We start from the raw sequence: 19,948 nt of genomic DNA on the forward strand, positions 1-19,948 counted from the left end.
AGCATTAAATTTAATGTGTTTTTGTTAAATTGGCCGGAAAAAAAAAATAGAAGGTTGTTATATTCTTTGGTATAAAGTTAATGCTAAAACCAATGTCTTACAGTGGTTCCTTCTGAAAAGCTGTTCTAGAAAAAGAGATTTTTTGTAGACTTTTGGAGGTTATCACATTTTTTCCTTCTAAGATAAATACAGTACACCTACACACCAACACATGTTCAAATTTCAATAATCACTACTTGGACCAATTTAGTCTCGCGATATTTTCTTTATCAAATGATTTTTTTGCGGATATGGCACTTGTGTCTCCAAACAAGTGTTTCCAAACAAGACTATCACCCTGTATTGTTATCTGGTTATTACTTTGTCCTTTGGAAAGGAGTTAAGCCAGAGGTACAAACGTCAATTACTTCCTGGGAAACCCCTTATGTTCTTAACAATTAAGGGTATTACCCCTGTTTCTGGTTTACATCGTGTCTCAAGCATCCCAAAGAACCTTTTAATGGGACATTTATTAGACCCTAGTTAGGAGCAGACTTACTTACCAAGGCAAATTTATGTAATTCTGAGCATGTGCATAATTCTGTGAACAATATTTGCTGCCACCAATGTCCTCGGAAGTCATAGTTTGATTTGACGTAATACAATATATAACTAGTTTTCAATTAGTTTACTGATAATAAAACCAATAAGAACTGCACTAACAATTTAGTCAATACTTTTTACATGTTATCAACGAACATTTTCCTCTTGCTTGCAGATAACACATGTTTGAATACATGTAGAACTTCAGTCTGGCGATCCCAATCTTGTAAATGTTAGTCTCCATCTCCAGGCTACTCAACAGTGGAATCTACACAGAGAGCATACACTATGGACCAGCCAGCTAAAAAGAAGCCGAGAATGGATGAATCAGAGACTACGGATGCTGGTAGTGAGGAGGTAGCCGAGTCTGTGAAACAGAAGAACGTCCAGGATGTCACTGATTGCAATGATATCGATCTATCGGTCCCAGACAGCGATCGCTTGGATGATGAAGAAGGTACAAGTCATGGAACTAACCCCCAGGGGATCTTCCTTGGGTTTCAGTGTTCACAGCGCCCAATTTCATAGCGCGTGGCCCAATTGCACTGGCCCAATTGCATACAGCAGGGCCCAGTTTCATAGCGTGGGGCCCAAATGCATAGAACAGGGCGCAATTGCATAGAGCAGGGCCCAGTTTCATAGAGCAGGGCCCAGTTTCATAGCGTAGGGCCCAATTGCATAGAACAGGGCGCAATTGCATAGAGCAGGGCCCAGTTTCATAGAGCAGGGCCCAGTTTCATAGCGCGGGGCCCAATTGCATAGAACAGGGCGCAATTGCATAGAGCAGGGCCCAGTTTCATAGCGCAGGGCCCAGTTTCATAGCGCGGGGCCCAATTGCATAGAGCAGGGCCCGATTGCATAGAGCAGGACCCAATTGCATAGAGCAGGGCCCGATTGCATAGAGCAGGACCCGATTGCATAGAGCAGGGCACGATTACATAGAGCAGGACCCAATTTTATAGCGCGGACCCAATTTCATACCGTGGGGCCCGATTGCATAGAGCAGGGCCCGATTGCACAGAGCAGGACCTGATTGCATAGAGCAGGGCACTTTCATTAGAGCTTCTAATAAACAAAAAGTAGTTAAGCACAACAACATTTTGCTCACCAGAACAGGGATACCAGTCCAAATACCATGCCTTGTACAAGTTTCACTGGTGCTGTTTAATCATTTCTGCTAAGCAGAAATTGTGGAACAATATTTTCTGCTTTGAAAGCCGCTCTACGTAATTGGTTCCTCTAGGTTGAAGTGCAGTGCTTAATTTCATTGATGTACATTTAACAGAAGAATTTTGCGCTTATATTATAAAACGTCTCATGCATGTACTTGCTTTATTATATAGCTTTTCGTAATGTATACATGGTGAAGTGCTGTGACCAAACAAAGCCTGGCCAATACATTTAACAGAAGAATTTTGCGCTTATATTATAAAACGTCTCATGCATGTACTTGCTTTATTATATAGCTTTTCGTAAGTGAAGAACTCTGCAGTAAGTAAAGGGCCCATATACTTTGTGCATGAAATGGACCCAGTTGGAATCAACATGATTCGTAATGTATACATGGTGAAGTGCTGTGACCAAACAAAGCCTGGCCAATACTTTGTGTCATAACAAGCACATTGAACAAGAAGGGCCAACATCCTGTCTGGTCTTGTGGGAAATTAAAAGACTGTTATTTTCCTCCATAGTGTCTTGTTGAACATATAGTTCTAGAGCATAGTAACCATAAATTGTGTACTTGGAATACACAAAATGGCCAAGATTTGAACCCTCTGTCTCAAAGGGCAAGATCTTTTCTAACTGTCAGAGGAAATTCAATTTAAAAAAATAAGATCCATTGCTTTTAGAAATTATTTTGTGAATTGCTTTTTATTGAGCATATATTTGAAGTGTGATGTTGATCCTAAAATTTAACTCAGGTTAGGTTTTTCCTGAAGAACTTGATAGTGTGAGTTGATGGATGTTTGTGTGATTTATTTTTAGGTTTTTGGTTTTAATATTGCATGCTTTTTAAAGTGAACTTTCCTGTCTATTTGTTTGAATTAAAGTGAAAGTTCCTGTCTATTTAATTCCCTGCAGAGACAGGTTGAGTGATAATATTGGCAACCAAAACACACGTTAAAATGTAGATCTTGTACAAATAAGGATATGGTGGTACTGCCTTTATCAGCTGAGTGGCTTTTGTTTCAATTCATTCATGTACAATATAAACATTTTGTAAAAAGTTTCTACTGTTATGGTCCATTAGTTTCACACAGGCATTCAGTTCACGATACAGATCAAAAACCTCCATGTTTGTTCATTGCCTTGGTGCCCCATGAAGTGTTCGAGTAGAGATTACAACAATTCTCTTTTATGGCATGTATGAACTGCTGTTTATTAGGGAAAACTTCCTTGCCCTTACATTATAACATTTTATGTAGCTTCTCTCTGTGATGTGACTCATAGAAGGTCAAAGGTCAGCTGTCCCAAATGTACTCAAACATGGGGGAAAAAGTTCAATGAAGAAAAGCTGCAGATGGATGTAATGTAGTTATCATTTTTTGCAAATTGCCAGAATAGTAAAAAATGTATCTATAGCATACTTGCTGCATAACATGTGTGACATTGTAGTTAGGCTAATTATCTGCATTTAATATGTATACCCCGTTCTGATCAGAACTTCACTTCCAACTAATGAACACTAGGAACAAGGTTAAGACACAGGTTTGTTTATAGTAGGCCTACAACGTAAGCTACAGCTATTAGTTTGAACATTTTGTACAGGTGTAAATAAATACATCATGAACATTACACCATTCTATAGTTAAGACTGACCGAGGGCAGTCTATATCATACAATTCAAGTGTAACATGTAGTTACTTTTCTTCCTCCCATTTACCTCCAATTAATTTTGAATTTTTGCATTGATTATAATTTGAAAACCTCTGAATTAATTCAGACCTGTTAATTTTCCAGTCAAAGAAATCTTATCCTTTATAGTCAGCTCCTCCAGCCCTTGGGACACTTCCCAAAAGCTTGTTGAAATTTACATCCTCTCATAGACTGAAAGGTAGAAATTTCATAATTTCAACACCTCCCCCTCCTCAGATCCTAGTTTCAGACCTTGTTTGTCAGCAATGAATTTTTTTAATCAAGTTATTTTACATATAGGAAGTTACTTCTGAAATATAAAAACATGTTTTTTGTTTTGTTTTTAGATCCTCCAATAATTGCCAATAATGCAACAAAACCGTCGACCGACTCCACCCTGCCCATCTCACCTCCCCAAGAAATGCCCACCCTCGAGAAGTCCAACATCGACATAGCGCCTTCCACGCCAACCACGTCGCAGCCAATCTCCGATGAGCCACAAGAGGTCAAGGAAGAGGTCAAGGAAGAAGACACCCAGCCTCCAGAGGAAGGGGACAATGGTGACAGCCAGGGGGTCAAGCTTGAAGATGGAGGCGGGAGTGAGGGAGGAATGGATGAGCTGGTTGAATGGAATGAGGATGGCATCGGGATCCTTCCCGGGAGTGACATGAAGGTTAATATTTACTAGCCCCTGGAACGCTCTTGCCATGGTCACAGAAATTTGATGGTAGATTTTCTCAAAACAAAAGTGATCTTGAAAGAAGTAAACCAGTCACCAAATGGAGAGAGAAATAGTCTGCCTTGTATTTCTGGTGATGCACAGTGTCTGTAAACCCCTTGGGCCCAATTTCAAAAAAGTAGCTCAGCACTAACAAAATTATGCTGATAAGAATAAGGTTACCAGCTAAGCTACTATGTCTTATGTACAATTTGTGACTGGTAACCTGCTCATTTCTGCTAAGCAGAACAATATTTTCTGAAATTGTTAGGCAATATTTTCTGTTTCAGCAGCTCTATGAAATTGGGCCCTGAATGTAACATCTGAGAGGTTTAGGGTCTAGACATGCAACAGGGATCCCAGACCAGTAGGCAACAAATCTCATCCCTATCTTTAGTTATCAACAATTCTCCTACAATTTCACATATAACTTACTCTTTTTTTTTCACAACATGAGGGATGTCAACTTAAAAAAGTACACATTTAAACACCATTATGAAAGTACGCATTTGATTTTAAAATGGATATTTACAAATGTTTTGATTATGAATGTAGTTCAAGATGAATGAGTTTGGAGTTCTGGAGCTGATCACAGATGAAGCAGATACGGAATTTGCCTCCGGCGAGCCCACCCCTAGCCAGACACCGCCCACCCCTGCCAGCGAGGCAGGTAGTGACTTATCCAATGACAAGATGACCCCCATGATGGGCGACAGCACCTTCCAGTACCTGGGAGAAGCAGGTACCATGGGTAAGTTGTGGGGAGGGAATTCAGGGTCGCCAGTTTAACCCTAAACTTTGTTATAAAAATAAAAAAAACGCAGTGTGGTGTCATGGCTGAGCGGTTGAGAGCACCAAACTCAAGGTCTGGTGTATCTAATCGGCAGAGTGTGGGTTCGAGTCCCTGTCATGACACTGTGTCCTTATGCAAGCAACTGGTCCCAGTATAGGCCTACTCACTGAACAAGTTAAGGGAAAACTCTGCAGTGGTTGTTTTTAAAACTATTTATTTTTGTTTGTCATGCACAGAGGAACCAAGTAGCAAGATCTGTATTTGTGAACAGTGCGGCAAACAGGGACCCATCTCACAGTTCTGCAAGTCTGGTCGATTCTGCAGCCAGTCCTGTGTGGGCACTTATGCTAGCAAGTAAGTGCATCTCTTTATCAGAGGACCCAAAGTGTCACTTGAACTGGTTATTGAATCCACCAGGGCCCAATTTCATAGAGCTGCTAAGCACAAAAATTTGCTTAGCATGAAATTTCCTCCTTGTTAAAAACAGGATTACCATTCAAATTGCCATTTGTTGCATGTTGCTTTCTTACTGGTATTCAGCTGTCTTTTGCTTGTCCTGAAAATCACCTGGAAATTTGGTTGGCATTATCAAGGTAGAAATTTCATGCTAAGCAAACTTTTGTGCTTAGCCATGTTAGCAGCGCTATGAAATTGGGCCAAGCTGTTTACATGGGAGCCTTCTATATCCGTACTAGTTTGTACACGTCTGATCATGCAAGGCATATTTTGTGAACAATGGATTTACCTATCTGGGCCCAATTTCATAAAGCTCTTTAGCAGAAAATACTGCTTGACAAATTTCTGGGCACTAGCAACATCAATCAAAACTTAATGTAGTTTGCAGGTAGCCTGTATCTGCTAAGCGATGCTATGCTGTGCTCATCAAGTTTTTGTGCTTACAGGCTTTATGAATTTGGGCCCTTGCCACCTAAGTATCCTCAAAAGACTTCCATTGACAGTTCTCTGACCCCTCACCTTCCTTTGAAGTGTCTTCCCTATTTTGTCCAGGGAATCTTAGAATTAGGTGCACGGATAAAAATCAAAGTTCAATTTCTCCTTTCCTTTCTGCGTCTCCTTGTAGGCAAGGTTGCATCCGTAAGGACTCTGAGAAGAAGAAGAGCACCCATATGATGCTGAAGAAGAAAGTCGGACGCAAACCTAAAAGCCCCGGGCCAGAGGGCAAGGTGAAGGAGGTCTAACAATTTCCATGTTCCATTTGATTGTTTGTCTGTTTCCTGTTTGTTGTGTTTGTTGTGTTTTTGTTTGGTTGGTCAGACCCAAGCATGATATTCTTCAGGCCCGGTCACACAGGCCCTGATAACGAGAACAAAATGGAAACGATTAACTTGCACGCCCTCGATTGATTGAGTAAGCGTGATATATTCTGCGTGGAGCAATTCAACCCATCAAGGGCGTGCATTTTTAACGTTCTTGTTTTCGATCTCGTTATCAGTCTGTGTGACCAGGCCTTTCCTGACTGTTTTTTTTTTTAATTTGCCCTTGAAAAAATCTGCTTAATTATGATAAAATAGCCTGAAATATCTATTAGAGCCAACACCATCTGTACATGTAGGTCAGCCCTTGTACTTGGTAAAATATTCCTACTTTATTACAAATTTAAAGTTTTACCTGTAGTATTTCGAGGTGTTCTTTAAAAAGTTTTTTGTTTATTTCTTTTTTTACCAGGCCCATCTTCATGGGGATCTGAAGATGATCATCAACATCAAAGGGATTGAAAAATCACCGGTGGGAAAACCAGGTAAGCATCAATAAAATATACATGTCAAGCTTTTTTTCCCCGGCATTTCTGCAAAAACATTCAAAAGAATGCGTCCAAGGAGTGATAGTGCTCTACAAATGCTATTATTGTTATGAGAAAGTTAGTAGACCCCATTACCTTGCTGACTCTGGTCACACTACAATCCCAGACTTACACTCTTCTTGTTTGTTGTTATAAAAATATATCTAGAAAGAAAAGTTTGGAGTGATCCATCCGCATTTCAAAAACCTTTCATAAACATACATATACTGCCAATTTGTTCTTCTTCTATGGTGTTGTGTTAATCAACTTGTATTGTGCCCTCTACCTAGGTAAGAAGAAAGGATTCACCTGGGCAGCGTATCTTCAGCAGGAACGTGCGATGGCTGCCCCAGCCAAATTCTTCAAAGATGTAAGTACGGAGATCCGGACGAGTTTCTTTGAAATCTTTTGCAAAAGATGTCATCACTTGTTGAGAGATGCAGGTCATTTTCATTTGAAGTCTTTTGGAAACTTTTAAAGGGGCACCAAGGCAAAGACCAGGGGCAACAGAGGCCTCTGTATAATTCTAGGGCCCAGTTTCTTAATCTGCTGAGCAAATTTCTTGGCCAATCAAGAAATGACTGAGGTAGCGATCGCAGCAATGGTAACTGTACAGGTTATCTATTTTTGCTAAACCAAATTTTGGTTTTGCTTAGCAAATTTTGTTGTGCTTAGTTGTTGTGCTTACAGGCTTTATGAAATTGGCTCCTGGTCTGTGGGTGAGGGAGGGGGATGGGGAACATTTTTTGAAATTAGTACTTAAGACTATATTAATAATTGTGATGTGTACAACTATATAGGCCTTCCCCATCGGAAAAAACGGCTTCAAAACCGGTATGAAACTTGAAGGCATCGACCCTAAGCACCCGTCCCTCTTCTGTGTGCTGACCGTGGCCGAGGTGCGTGGGTACCGGCTCAGGCTTCACTTTGACGGCTACTCGGAGTGCTACGACTTCTGGACCAATGCTGACTCTCTGGACATCCAGCCGGCCGGATGGTGTGAGAAGACAAACCATAAATTGCAATACCCAAAAGGTATGTCACTTCTTTTCAGACTTTTATCAAAACTCAGTCTGCTGCTTGGTGAAAAAGAGTAGCTTTTTTTCTTTTGAGATACTTTTTACAAAGACTCCTTGAAACCTACAACCCCAGGTGTTACCTAAGGTTGGAAATGCCATCATTTCATACCCTAATATTTCAGACCTTTTTGTCAGCAATCTCACCCCTTCATGCATGGGATTTATCAGGCTTTGTCTTGATTTCAGAAGAGGTAATTAGAGCAGTCACCAAACATGCCAAAGGGAGACAGAAATAGTCCACATTGTGTCCATAAACCGGTAGTTTTGTATTTCCAGTGATGCACAGAGTCTGTGAACCTCCTGAATTGTAACATCTTGGAGGTTCTTGGTCTAGAATAAAGGGGAACCTAGCCTGCCCAAAGCCATACATGTAGTCCACATTGTGTTGAAACCTGTAGTTTTATGTTTCCCCTGATGCACAAAGTCTGTGAACCTCCTGAATTGTAACATCTGGGAAGTTCTAGATGTAGAATAAGTGGGTATCCATGCCTAGGGCAACTTTTTCAGCAATTTTCCCATTTATCAAATCTCACCCCTGTCCTGTTTTGAGAAAGCCTGTAGGAAATGCATCGTCTAAATGTATGAAAACATTAAAACAATAATAACAAATAAATGCTAACCACACATGCCTTTGAAATCGAGCCATCTGCAAAAATTTAACGTAGATAACTAATTCATTCTATTCTGTAAAATAAAGTTTTGCAATTTCACCTTTTCATCTCCCCTCCACCATTCCTATCTGTTATTGTCTTAACAACACTAGGCAGAGGTAAGTCCTTCGCTGAATTTTATTGCTCATTTCTACCTGCCTGCCTGCTGCATGTGTTTTGTTTGGGCGCTGGTTATCAAAGGAATATTGTAATTTAAAGGTCGCTTTAGACTTTTTTTTATGTCTGTCTGGTTTAAAATAAATTGGTATTAGGTTGATTTCTCCAGAAATCATGTTTTCAAGGACTAAGTTTGTTCTGTTTATTTTTCTTTCGTTTTGTTTTTGTTTTTCTGTGCCTTGAACACCCCGCAGGGTGGATATGTGTGGATTGCAATCCTTTCTTATTATTGTTATTATTATTATTGTTATGTTCTTTTATTTAATTTGGATGATACTGTTTTAAAAAGCTCCTTGGAATCTATGTATAACTCTAAGGGGTTTATAAAAAAAAAAACGTTGCCATCATTTCAGCGCACTTTCTTAGATCTGGATCCAAGTTGTTGACGTTTTTGTTATCAGTATTAAGCCCCCCCCCTGTTTTAAGCAGGGATGATAATTCTCAAATTTGTATCTTAATTCAGACACTAATATTGACTTGCCTTTGAAAAACAAAATTTCAGTGTTCTCCCCAATGCGTAAGTTAGCATATCGAACCGAATATAGTGGTATCCCATATTATGCTGAGTTGCAAAAAATTACATCTATAGCCTAATAATCAAGATCAGTCTCTATGTGCCATAATTATTTCTGCGAATGATTGTTTCTTGTTGTGTCGCCTTGCAGTTAATTTCCTTTTCAAGGTCAATGGTATGTGTTTGCTCATGGCATGAATCTTTGAGCATGTATTTTGAGTTTATTTTTTGTAGTTGGCTGGCAGATCTTCTATTTCTTTTTGTCGTTGTAAATAACATGCACAAGCCTTTGGTGCTGAGCTTATATGAGTTGCTGATTGTTAGTTATGCAGTAGGACACAGTGTTCATATGAAGGGCAAGTCCAATATAAGGTCCTAGGGTGTTTGTGGTCAAGACACCAATCACTACTCGTTGCGAACTGAAACGCGCAGAAAAACATCCAATCTTAAGCTCACCTATCTCCCGGCTTATCATGATCTGTTTGTTTTAATGTTTTTTTTCCCTTTTCATTTTGTTTAAATCTGTTGCTGAATTCTTTGTTCTTGGTATAGAGTGGCATATCAATGCTCTGTATTACATGCATGACATGTTATGTAAATGCTTCCTTGAAGGAAAGCCATATTTCAAGCAAATTTGACAATAGTTTGTGCTTACAAATGATCGTTCAATGATTTGTCAATATGTGGCCGTGTAGTCGAAGGAATTTAACATGTTTGTTATTTATTTAGGATTTACTGCTGATAACTTCAGTTGGAGCTCATACCTCAAGATGACAAAGTCTCAAGCAGCCCCAAAGACTCTATTCAAAAGCTATGAGAACGTAAGTATACATCCTTGTCACTCAGACTGGTATAATGTTCCCCATCAGACAATGATTTGGACACATCCATGGTCAAAATCACCGTGAGTGGAAGATTTTTTGTTGATCTGTACCTCTGACAAAATTTAGATTGAGAATTTAGAATTTAGAGTCCGATTGAGAAGATTTTACAAGGGACCATGGACAGTCCGAAAATTGAGGTGCATTTTGTTAAGTTGTGCAACTATGTTAAAGATGTATCAAGGGATTCTTGTTAAACTGCTCTTGTGTAAAGGGCTTAAGATGATCACAAATGTACACACTGTGTGTGAAGTAAACATAATATCACTACAGGCCTGGAATTACGCAGAAGCCATGGCATCTGTTGCCCCTGGTCTAGCCCCTTGGTCTCCTGTCAAAAGTTTCCCATAGACTGTCGGATTTTCCAATGGAAGTGCCCTATACAAAATGAAAATGGCCTTGCCCTATCAAAGATGAAATTCCATGCTGTGGATACTAAAAGTTTCATGAAACTGCCAAGCATTCACAATTTCCACTTTTCAATTTTTGTATCGTACATAGGATTGTCTGACTCCTCACGGCTTCCGAAAAGGCATGAAACTAGAAGCCATCGATAAGAAGAACCCATCGCTGATCTGCGTTGCCACGGTGGCCAACATCATGGAGAGCCGCTTCTTGATTCATTTCGATGCTTGGGAGGACATGTACGATTACTGGTGCGATTCCTCCTCCCCTTACATCCATCCTGTTGGATGGTGTGAAGACAATGGGAATATCCTGTCTCCTCCAAATGGTGGGTTGCTGTCTTTAACCTTATTATAATTGTTATTCATAAATACCTCAGACAGTTTCGCTATTCCTATTGGTGGAGAGCGCATCACGTGGGGGTGTTTAAACGGTTGATAAAGACACATCTGAAGCTGTTTAAGACCTGCTGGCTTCCGCATGTCGGGCACACGCGCGCAAGATTATCACGCGGAACGCAATTCATAGCTATTAGTAACAGTGCGTAATATATGTAAGCGCGCGCGCGCGTAATCTATTTCTAAGTGCGCGCGTACACACAACCCACGCCGGTCGTTTAAGAACTCTTCGCTACCCTTTTATTCCCTTATTAATACATGTAGGTAGTGGGTTTGAATCCGACGCGTGCAATATGCCTGTGATTTTTGTTCACAGAATTCAGGAATGTGCTAACACACATCGATGTAAGGGTAAAACCAAAATTAACCAAAGTTGTGAAAGTAAACAGTTTTTGTCTTCCTTGTTACTGTTTCATACAGATTATGAAGATATTGCTAATTTTACCTGGGCTGACTACTTAGCCAAAACCAAGGCTGTTGCTGTACCGACTAGAGCGTTTAAACCGGTAAGTGAGCAGCAAATGGCTGATTTCATACAGGGAATTCATGATCCAGGGACCTCTGGAGAGATGCAAGGTTTAGATTGGAGTGGGGGATCACCTGGGCCTAATATAAGTATTGCTTAACTTAACTTAGGCCTAATTTCATAGAGCTGCTTAAGCACAAAATGAAGCTAAGTAAAATGAAATCACCCTTACCAGAATAAAGTTACCAGCCAAAATACAATTAAACTCAGACCGGTGGTGGCTGGTATCCTGTCCAATGTCACTTTCTGCTTATGGTAAGCAAAGAATCTTACGGGTTCCAGGGACTTTTTGCTTCTGTGTACTTCACGTTAGTAGTGATCTCCGCTTACATGCGACGGTAAGCAGAGTTGGGCCCCGCTCTAATGTGTCACACCATACTTTATACTTTATCATTCCAATTCTTATTCAGAGACAACCAGCAGGTTTCGACACCGGCATGAAGCTCGAAGTCGTTGACCAACGCAACCCCTCCCTCATCCGGGTAGCAACGGTCGGCGACGTCACAGGCCACAAGATCAATATCCACTTTGATGGCTGGATGGAGGTATATGACTTCTGGATGGATGACGATTCCCCTGACATACACCCTGTCGGATGGTGTAATAAGACAGGGTACTCCCTGGTGCCGCCCATTAAACCCTCACAACTCCTTGAAACCCCAGGGTAAGTCCAACATGAGTGACAGTCTGTTCCGTGATTAATAAGCAGAGGAGACCAAATTCATGGCATTGCTTATTTTGACATTCATACAACTACTGCTTTCTGAGAAGAGGTTTGTTAAAGCCCGGTTCACAACGGGAAAAGGAGCGCGTACCGATTGTTGCGTCACCAAAATTCGCTTTACATTCGCTGGAAGTGTGAACTGGGCTTTACTTTCTCTATCCTGAATTCTTTTGACATAAACAACAACTGGTGCCCACTTTGATTGACCACTTTAAGCGGGAAGCACACATTCTCACAGAACAGGAAGCTTGTGTTCAAAGGTCAATTTTACAAACTCTATTGTTACCTTGGAGAATTCATTTGAGACTATAATAAATAATCGAAAATGCAGGGTAAAAGTTGGCTTGGTGGTTTCTTTCCCGCCTTTAAACTCTGTGGACCCAGTTTGAATCGCACCTCAGACAGGAGCCTTGCATGTGGATTGGGTTTTTAGTCCCTTCCTGGTTGAGACAGGAGGTGGATTGGGTTTTCAGTCCCTACCTAATTGCATGGGTTTCCCCAATTGGGATTTTCCTCCTACCATGCCTACATCTAAAACTGAACATTTCTTCTCATTTCCTATTCATCGTATTATTTGCACTTATAGTGCTGTTAGATTTGTAATCAAATAAAATAGACTGCTGAAATTGACTGCTGAAACTACTGTTTGACATGGCCTTGATTTGTTGCCAACAGTGACATCCACTTCCTGCACTCCGTATTAAATAACCAGTATAAATTTGGTCTTTCCTACATTCACATGTGGCAAAAAACTTCATTGAAACATCACACAATAACCTGTCATGTATTGGTTGTTTCTGTCTTCAGGCAAGCAGGCTGCCCTACCCCAGGGTGTAATGGAATAGGCCACATCAAAGGGGCCAAGTATACTGGGCATCATAGGTAAGTAGTTGGATTGTGGACTGTAGCATTAGGTTAGGGGATGCAAAAGGCCTGTTGGGTATGGGATGGTTTTTATCAGGCGGATGTCATTTTAAATGATGGCAATAACATTGAAATGACAGTTAGTTTTCTGAAAATCGTTCTTAAAAACTTTAGAGGTTTGACACAAGAGTCCACTTTCATAGAGTTGATTTATAAGCAGAACACAGTGCTTAAAAGCTTTTAAGCAAAAAAGGCAGGATACCAGTCACAGATTGAACATGACAAAGTGGCTGGTAACCATATTCTGGTAAGCATAATTTTGTTGTGTGCTTAGCTACTTTTTGTGATTATAAGCAGCTCTATAAATTTGGGTCTAGGAACAATGACTGATATGTAAGTGATAAAAATTTTTAAAAAAGTTTTTTATATTAAATACATTTTATACTTGCGATATTAACCCATGGTTTGTCCTGAACCCTGCAGTGCATTTGGCTGTCCGTACTCGCTGTGTAATATGGCTAAGGAGTCGCCCATCATAGACAGACTCTATGTCGGATCAAAGTCACTCTCCAAAGACGGCAAGAAATCACCGATTGAATCTCCAGAAATCAAGTGAGTCTGTTCATCCTAAACAGTCCAAATCCTGCTAAACAAAATTGTTAAAAATCCACCTCTAATATTAAGAAGTAATCATAACAAGTAAACTTGCAAATACAAGTATAGGGTTTCATTGCCGAGTGGTTTAGAACATCAATTTCAAGTTCCTTGGAATCTATAACTACAGGGTTTACCAAAAGTTGGAAATGCCATCATCGACATACCTCCTTAAATTCTGAACCCATGTGTAGTGTCAGACCTTTTCATCATCAGCATTGACTCTCTGTCGTCTTGTTTTAAATTGTTGAAATCAATTTCAATTTTGATTTTTTTGTATAGAAAATGTCCGACCCCAGGCTGTGATGGCTCGGGTCATGTGACCGGTAAATACACGGGGCACCATCGGCTGTCTGGCTGTCCGCTCTATGAGAAGAACCTGAATCTACAGAATGGGACCAGTGATAAATCATCCAGTCCGTCCCCGTCACCCATTCCAAGGGGTCCTGGTCGCCCTCCACTGGCTACGCCACCTAAGAGCCTGGCGTTGGGAAGAGGAAAAAGACAGTAGGTTTATTTTTATAGTTTTGGTTTTACTCATTTTTCAAAGAGGAATGAGTGAACTCGTTGATTTTTTGATCAGCTGGCCCTAATCTTATTCGTAAACAAACTGCAGTGATGTTTGGACTCTAATTAGACTGTTATGACAAGTTCTTATATTTATTTTACCTTCCTTTTCAGACATAAAGGCACAGGGCTTCTACTACCTCAAAAGAGGAAAAAGAAATCACACTCGGATAAAGATGAAAGTAAGTCTTCAAATCTTCTGGAAATTTGACACACCATTCATACTTATCCAATCGAAGGAGATCGTTCCTATCGATCCGACTGTTGAGATGCTCTCTTTCTTAGATGTACAAATTTTTCAGGATTGACTCAATATAAGCACTTTTTTCTTCTTCTTTTTTAGCCTTTCATGGAAGACTATAGGGTCGAAACGTCAGGCCATTAACTATTTTTTTGCATTTATACCATAGTTCCTTTTGATTGGTAGGCAGTTTGCAACAGCTAATTTTATTTTCTTCTTTTTTTTACAAACATTGTCAGAATCCTCCAAGAACAATCTCCACCACCAGCTGCATCAGTCCGTCTTCATGTCGGCAATGTCCCCCAACCCAGCTAAGGACCTGCCCCTGTGCTGGGAGCAACACACCAAACTCTTGCCAGGTCTTTCTGACCTCTCCTGTAGCACTGTGGCCAAGTGGTCCACGGAGGAGGTTGCCAATTTTGTCAAGAAACTACCAGGGTGCGGGGAGCATGCCTCTAAGTTTGCTGATGAGGTGAGTCCAAAACGCAGGATTAAAACCATTAGTAACTCGAGGTTGAACCCCGGAAACCCTAAAAAATTAATTGAGGCTAACCTCCAAGCCAAGTAACCTTATTCTGCTAAGCATTATTTTGTTCTGCTTAGCTTTGTTTGTGCTTAAGCAGCGCTATGGAATTAGCCCAGGAATGCTTGGGGTAATAGTTACTGTGACGTGATTTGAGTGGCCTGGCTTGGCTTGAAATGTGTAAAATATTTTTCTGAAAAAGACATGGCTGGAAGGGAAATGAGGCTGTTCCCTTTATTTCTTTATTTGGAATAAGAACTGCCGTAACTATACAGGGACTCAAACAAAGATGGCTACAGTGTGTGTACACATTTTCTATGATCGTGATTCCATTATAACTTGGTTTATTCTTCTTTGTTTCCGTGTAGCAAATTGACGGTGAGGCCTTCCTCCTCCTGACGCAGACGGACATCGTGAAAATCATGACCATCAAACTCGGACCGGCACTCAAGATCTATAATGCAATTCTCATCATGAAAAGCGCAGAGGAGGTATGAAAAATAGTGAGCGGACCGACGTTGTTTTAAAAAAACAGATTGAACTGTTTCAGACCCACTGCTGGCATTGACTGACGCCAAGTTTTCTTTTTATATCGATGGACATCATGGAAGGAATGTGAGTGTGATTTTAAAAACAAAACTGTCGTTGCCTGTGAGGAGTGCTAGCGTAATGACAGCATAATTTATTGAGTTTATTACCACCTGTGGATTATACATCTGAAATACATTGAGGTTAAGTTTCAAATCGGGCAGAAATGTGCTGCAGGGGGTATTAGGGTTGCGCGATTTGAAACACTGACTGGTGTCCTGGCGTGTGTACATAGTCAGCGAGTAGTGGTACACATTTAGCGTCATCTGATTTTATAGTGAGAAATATGACCTCTGGTTAAAGTTCGAAGGTCAAATGGGACAGCTATGCCTACGCGGTGATCGGCATTGCGGGCGAACAGTGGAGCGGAACAAAATGCCAAACAAATGTGCCATCTGTGATCTCACTGTTGTGATGTCGTGTGTTATACAGAGGCTGGACCATATCTGGACTTCGTATGCGACGTGTGAACAATGCGTGGATTTGCATGACACTTACATGTAGCTTTTAGCAGAAGGAGCGACCCACTTCCGCAGGCCCTTCTTATGTGAAGCCGTGTTTAAGGCCGTTGGATCTTAGCTCGGCACTACGTGAGGATAAATGACAGAGCCAGCTCGGCACTTTGCGAGGATAAATGAAAGAGCTGTATGTGTGACATGCATCGCTCTAGTGATTGATTTTCTCCCCCTCTGCTTTTAGCATCTACCAGTGTGATATAATGTTTAACTCTGCTGTCAACATTAATTGTACACTATACTATACAGTGTGAGAGTAGTGATGGAGCTGAATGCTCGACACACAAAGTTTAGCCATTTACTTTCTGTCCTTGAATTCTACCAGGGTGACGTCATGTGCAATTCCTGTTGGATCTTCTCATCACAACACTATTTCAAAGGAGCGGAATGCGCAACACGTACATGTAATATAGCACCCTTGTTTGTAACAAGTCTGGTACCCTGTGCAATTTATCTGTTGGAACCATCTTGTGTATGTTAATCCTGTGTAATTAAATTGCTTTGCGATTCTCCTGTGAACATGGTACGTGTATTGTGTAGTATCTCTGTCAATACTGCAATCAAACCAGCAACCATTTGTTCGGTGAACTATTTTTGTTGTATTTCTCAATCCCGCAAATACAGCTGGGTGTTTTTTCCTAACCTCGGCTTAGGCTCCGGCTCCGTTTGATTCACTAGAAACACCCATCACAACAGCACTGCTCCAGGCCTGTATGATGCGTTTTTGAATGGGCAAGGACACCATTTTTTTCCTTTGAAAAGGGCACCCTATGAGGAAATTGTAAATTTCTACTGGAGCAATTTAAGGGCACTAAGGCAATGACCAGAGGGCATGGAGGCAATCGCCATCAAGGCCTCCGTGAAGTATCAGGTCTGCTGCTACAGAATTGATGCTATCATCAACTCTACATCCACCGAAACTGTTAAACGATTGTTTTTTTTCTCTGAAGCGTTGTGTGATGCATGGATTGAACTGCTACTGCAGGACAGTGATACAAACTGGTTCATATCAGTAACACACAAACAAACCTGCAGCATGATTGCACCAGTGTTGTGTTTATTGTGATTGTAGGCATGGCATTTCAGCGAGGTCAGAGAGGCCATGGCCTGTGTTGTCCTGGTCTTGGCTTTGGTGCCCCTTCAAAAGTTTCCCAATAGACTGGGAGTGCCCTTTTCAAAATTAAAATGGCCTAATTGCCCTCTCACAGATGAAACTCCAGGCCTGTGATGGACATGCTGGGAATAAATACATTGATTTTTCTGTACAAAGTTTCTGTCCACTAAGTTCCCATTGTCTTGTCCAGTCATGACCAATTTGTTGTCTTGTTTGGGTGACGTGAGATTGTAAGTGTGAGTAGGAACTTTTCTGATGTTTCGTTGAGAAGTGGTTCATTTTATGTTTTGAGTAGTCAGCTCAAACTTGTCTGTATACATAAAGAAAGAATCTTCATGGGACACGACACACCAAGGCCCAATTTCATAGACCTGCTTTTGAAGCAGAAATTTTTGCCTGACATAATTCTGCTAAGCAGAAATGAGCAGGATACCAGTCACATAGGGGGGTGGGCTATTGCACATGTGGCATGGTAGTTTGGCTGGTAACCTTATTCTTGTAAGCATACTTTGTTTGTGCTTAAGCAGCTCCATGAAACTGGGCCCAGTTTGTACTTGACTTGTGAAGATGTGAAAATTTGGCGCAACTTTTCATTAAAAGTCTTCTCGGAATGAATCATAACTGGTGAGAAACTCTGTCTAAAACTGAATGTTTTTTCACAGAAAACCTGAACGATTCCAAGAATCAAAGTAGGACCTATATTACACTTTTAAGAAGTTGAATCTATTGATTTTGTTAAGAAAACAAAAACAGTGTCCAATCATGAGGCCACACAAGTAGCTACTTCCATTCAAAGATATATTTTGATTTTCATATTTAATTTAGTGCCAAATGTTTAAAATAATCAATCCCTGACTATTTTGCGAATTAATACTTTGAATAATGTCTCTGGTTCAATGATTTGATTGGCCACAAGTGAGCACCTAAGCCATGCTCGCCAGACTAAAGACGGTGTCGCCAAAGCGACTCTCAGAAACAAATTATTTCTCTTCGGGAAAGCTTTTGCATAGCAACCTCCAGATGAGCAAAACCTGGTACCATTGTGCATTGACCCCTTGCACGTATGTCACACGCGGCAACTGTGCCACGCTCACTATTTTGGTGGGCAATAGGTTTACATATAAACGCCGCGTTGCCTAAATGCGCACTTCACTGAATAAATGCACAGTGGCATTGCCCACCAAAGTGGCGTATCCAAATTATTCTGATGTCGTCCAGGTGAATTGAGTCGCACATTCATTCAGCATTGTGTAAGGGTGTTTAAAACCATGTGACACAGCAACTGTCTTTAGTCTGAGGATTCCAAATTTTAGCTGTCACTTTTGTGAACATAATTAAATAGCAAGTCAATGTACCAGGCAGTAGTTAAATTTTTACCTCACAAGTGTTTTTTATGATACATAAAACTACTTCAGATGAAATTATCATGGAAAAGTTCACTATTTTAAAAGCAAAATCAATTCAGTGAGAGACTTTAAATATGAAGAAATTAATAACTTGAGGAGTTTGGATATAATGACAAAACATTACCAGATATTATCTACCTATTGGATTGCATTGACTTTGGAGGAGGCATTGACCTAGTTTTTGTATGAAGATTGATGTTCAGATGTAAGAAAAGTTTGATATTTTTGAATTGGCTTCTACATATAATCTTCAAAGACTCAAAGGTGTTCTCAGAATAATAAGTTTCTGTTATAAGAAACTCATTTGAATGTCGAGTTGTCACTTTTGTGTGTGTAAAATTACACACAAACGTATGCCAGCTTTGGAGCTGCAGCAAATTCAATTCAAAGCAAGTTTCACTTCTGCAGAGTGGGCGTGTGACGCAATGACTTGCATGGACATGAAATAACTGAGTTTTTAAAACTTGCATAATTTTATTCATGTCTGTGAGAAGTACTAAACTGGTAATAAAGCATTTTTGGCAAAATAAATTCATATGTATAATGACTGACCTTTAATTGGCTACCTACATCATGAACTTTATTTTTATCTGTCTATTTTTACTTTGAATCTGTAAAACAATGTAATATTTTCTCCCAAACTGTAAGTGTGTTGTGAAATACATCGTATAAAGTGACAAATAAACCAGGTGATCTTTAATGAACGATTTCGTCACAGCCTTTGTATTTTGTCGATGGCTGATATTCTTTATATTTATGAAAATGATTGGATGTGTAGTTTATCTTTGCGGTAACACCATGTGTGTATCTCTACTTGCCAGGTAGAGTTTGTTCTTAGAGAACTGTCTTGCTTAATTCTACTACCGCGGAGTAGAATGTTCGGGTGTTCGGGAAACTAGTTTATCTTAGATTGCAGTGTTTTGTCATAGTAAAGCTGAGTTATAGGGCAACATTGTCAATGAAGATGTTTTAGAGTCACATTATGAAAGTTTCAGCTGAATACAATACAATGTCTACAAGTATTTTTTCCCAGAACTTAATCAAACCGATCCTCATTATTTAGCAAGGTGATGGGTACCAACTACAACTCTGACCGCAGTGAAAGCATTCACAAATGGACACCAGTGAGATTTGAATCCCAAAAACTATCATTGAGTTGTGTTTTGGAGATCTAAACTGTTTGACTTACTTTGACCAAAGTCTGATCACATGTCCACTAAAGGTCTGTTATAGTTCATAATGCAATCAACAATTCTTGAGGTCTTGTGATGAATTATCGACCGTTGTTAGATGCAATTGTGTCAGCCATGTGTCCGCTCCGGACACTTTTGCATATGCAATCGTGTGCGGGGCTATGCAAAAACCGTCCGAC

General features: G+C 40.3%; 1 protein-coding gene across 6 annotated transcripts in view; it reads left to right on the forward strand.

The window, feature by feature from the left end:
* Nucleotides 1-19,276, forward strand: part of LOC139952190 (lethal(3)malignant brain tumor-like protein 4) — a 51,584-nt gene extending 32,308 nt beyond the window's left edge. For 5 of the 6 annotated variants that reach the window (XM_071951232.1, XM_071951235.1, XM_071951234.1 and 2 more), the window contains 18 exons: nucleotides 758-1,039; nucleotides 3,786-4,111; nucleotides 4,712-4,907; nucleotides 5,186-5,303; nucleotides 6,031-6,142; nucleotides 6,636-6,708; nucleotides 7,041-7,120; nucleotides 7,551-7,785; nucleotides 9,900-9,991; nucleotides 10,553-10,784; nucleotides 11,275-11,360; nucleotides 11,791-12,044; nucleotides 12,912-12,986; nucleotides 13,452-13,580; nucleotides 13,905-14,129; nucleotides 14,304-14,371; nucleotides 14,670-14,902; nucleotides 15,322-19,276. In XM_071951232.1, coding sequence (XP_071807333.1) covers nucleotides 871-1,039; nucleotides 3,786-4,111; nucleotides 4,712-4,907; nucleotides 5,186-5,303; nucleotides 6,031-6,142; nucleotides 6,636-6,708; nucleotides 7,041-7,120; nucleotides 7,551-7,785; nucleotides 9,900-9,991; nucleotides 10,553-10,784; nucleotides 11,275-11,360; nucleotides 11,791-12,044; nucleotides 12,912-12,986; nucleotides 13,452-13,580; nucleotides 13,905-14,129; nucleotides 14,304-14,371; nucleotides 14,670-14,902; nucleotides 15,322-15,450 — 2,832 coding nt within the window. In that variant the 5' untranslated portion in view covers nucleotides 758-870 and the 3' untranslated portion in view covers nucleotides 15,451-19,276. The remainder of the gene's footprint in view (nucleotides 1-757; nucleotides 1,040-3,785; nucleotides 4,112-4,711; nucleotides 4,908-5,185; nucleotides 5,304-6,030; nucleotides 6,143-6,635; nucleotides 6,709-7,040; nucleotides 7,121-7,550; nucleotides 7,786-9,899; nucleotides 9,992-10,552; nucleotides 10,785-11,274; nucleotides 11,361-11,790; nucleotides 12,045-12,911; nucleotides 12,987-13,451; nucleotides 13,581-13,904; nucleotides 14,130-14,303; nucleotides 14,372-14,669; nucleotides 14,903-15,321) is intronic. The other variant, XM_071951237.1, reaches the window with a different exon arrangement.
* The last annotated feature ends 672 nt before the right edge of the window (nucleotides 19,277-19,948 follow it).

Source organism: Asterias amurensis, chromosome 20, assembly GCF_032118995.1.
Source record: "Asterias amurensis chromosome 20, ASM3211899v1".
In the NCBI taxonomy this organism is placed as follows: domain Eukaryota; kingdom Metazoa; phylum Echinodermata; class Asteroidea; order Forcipulatida; family Asteriidae; genus Asterias; species Asterias amurensis.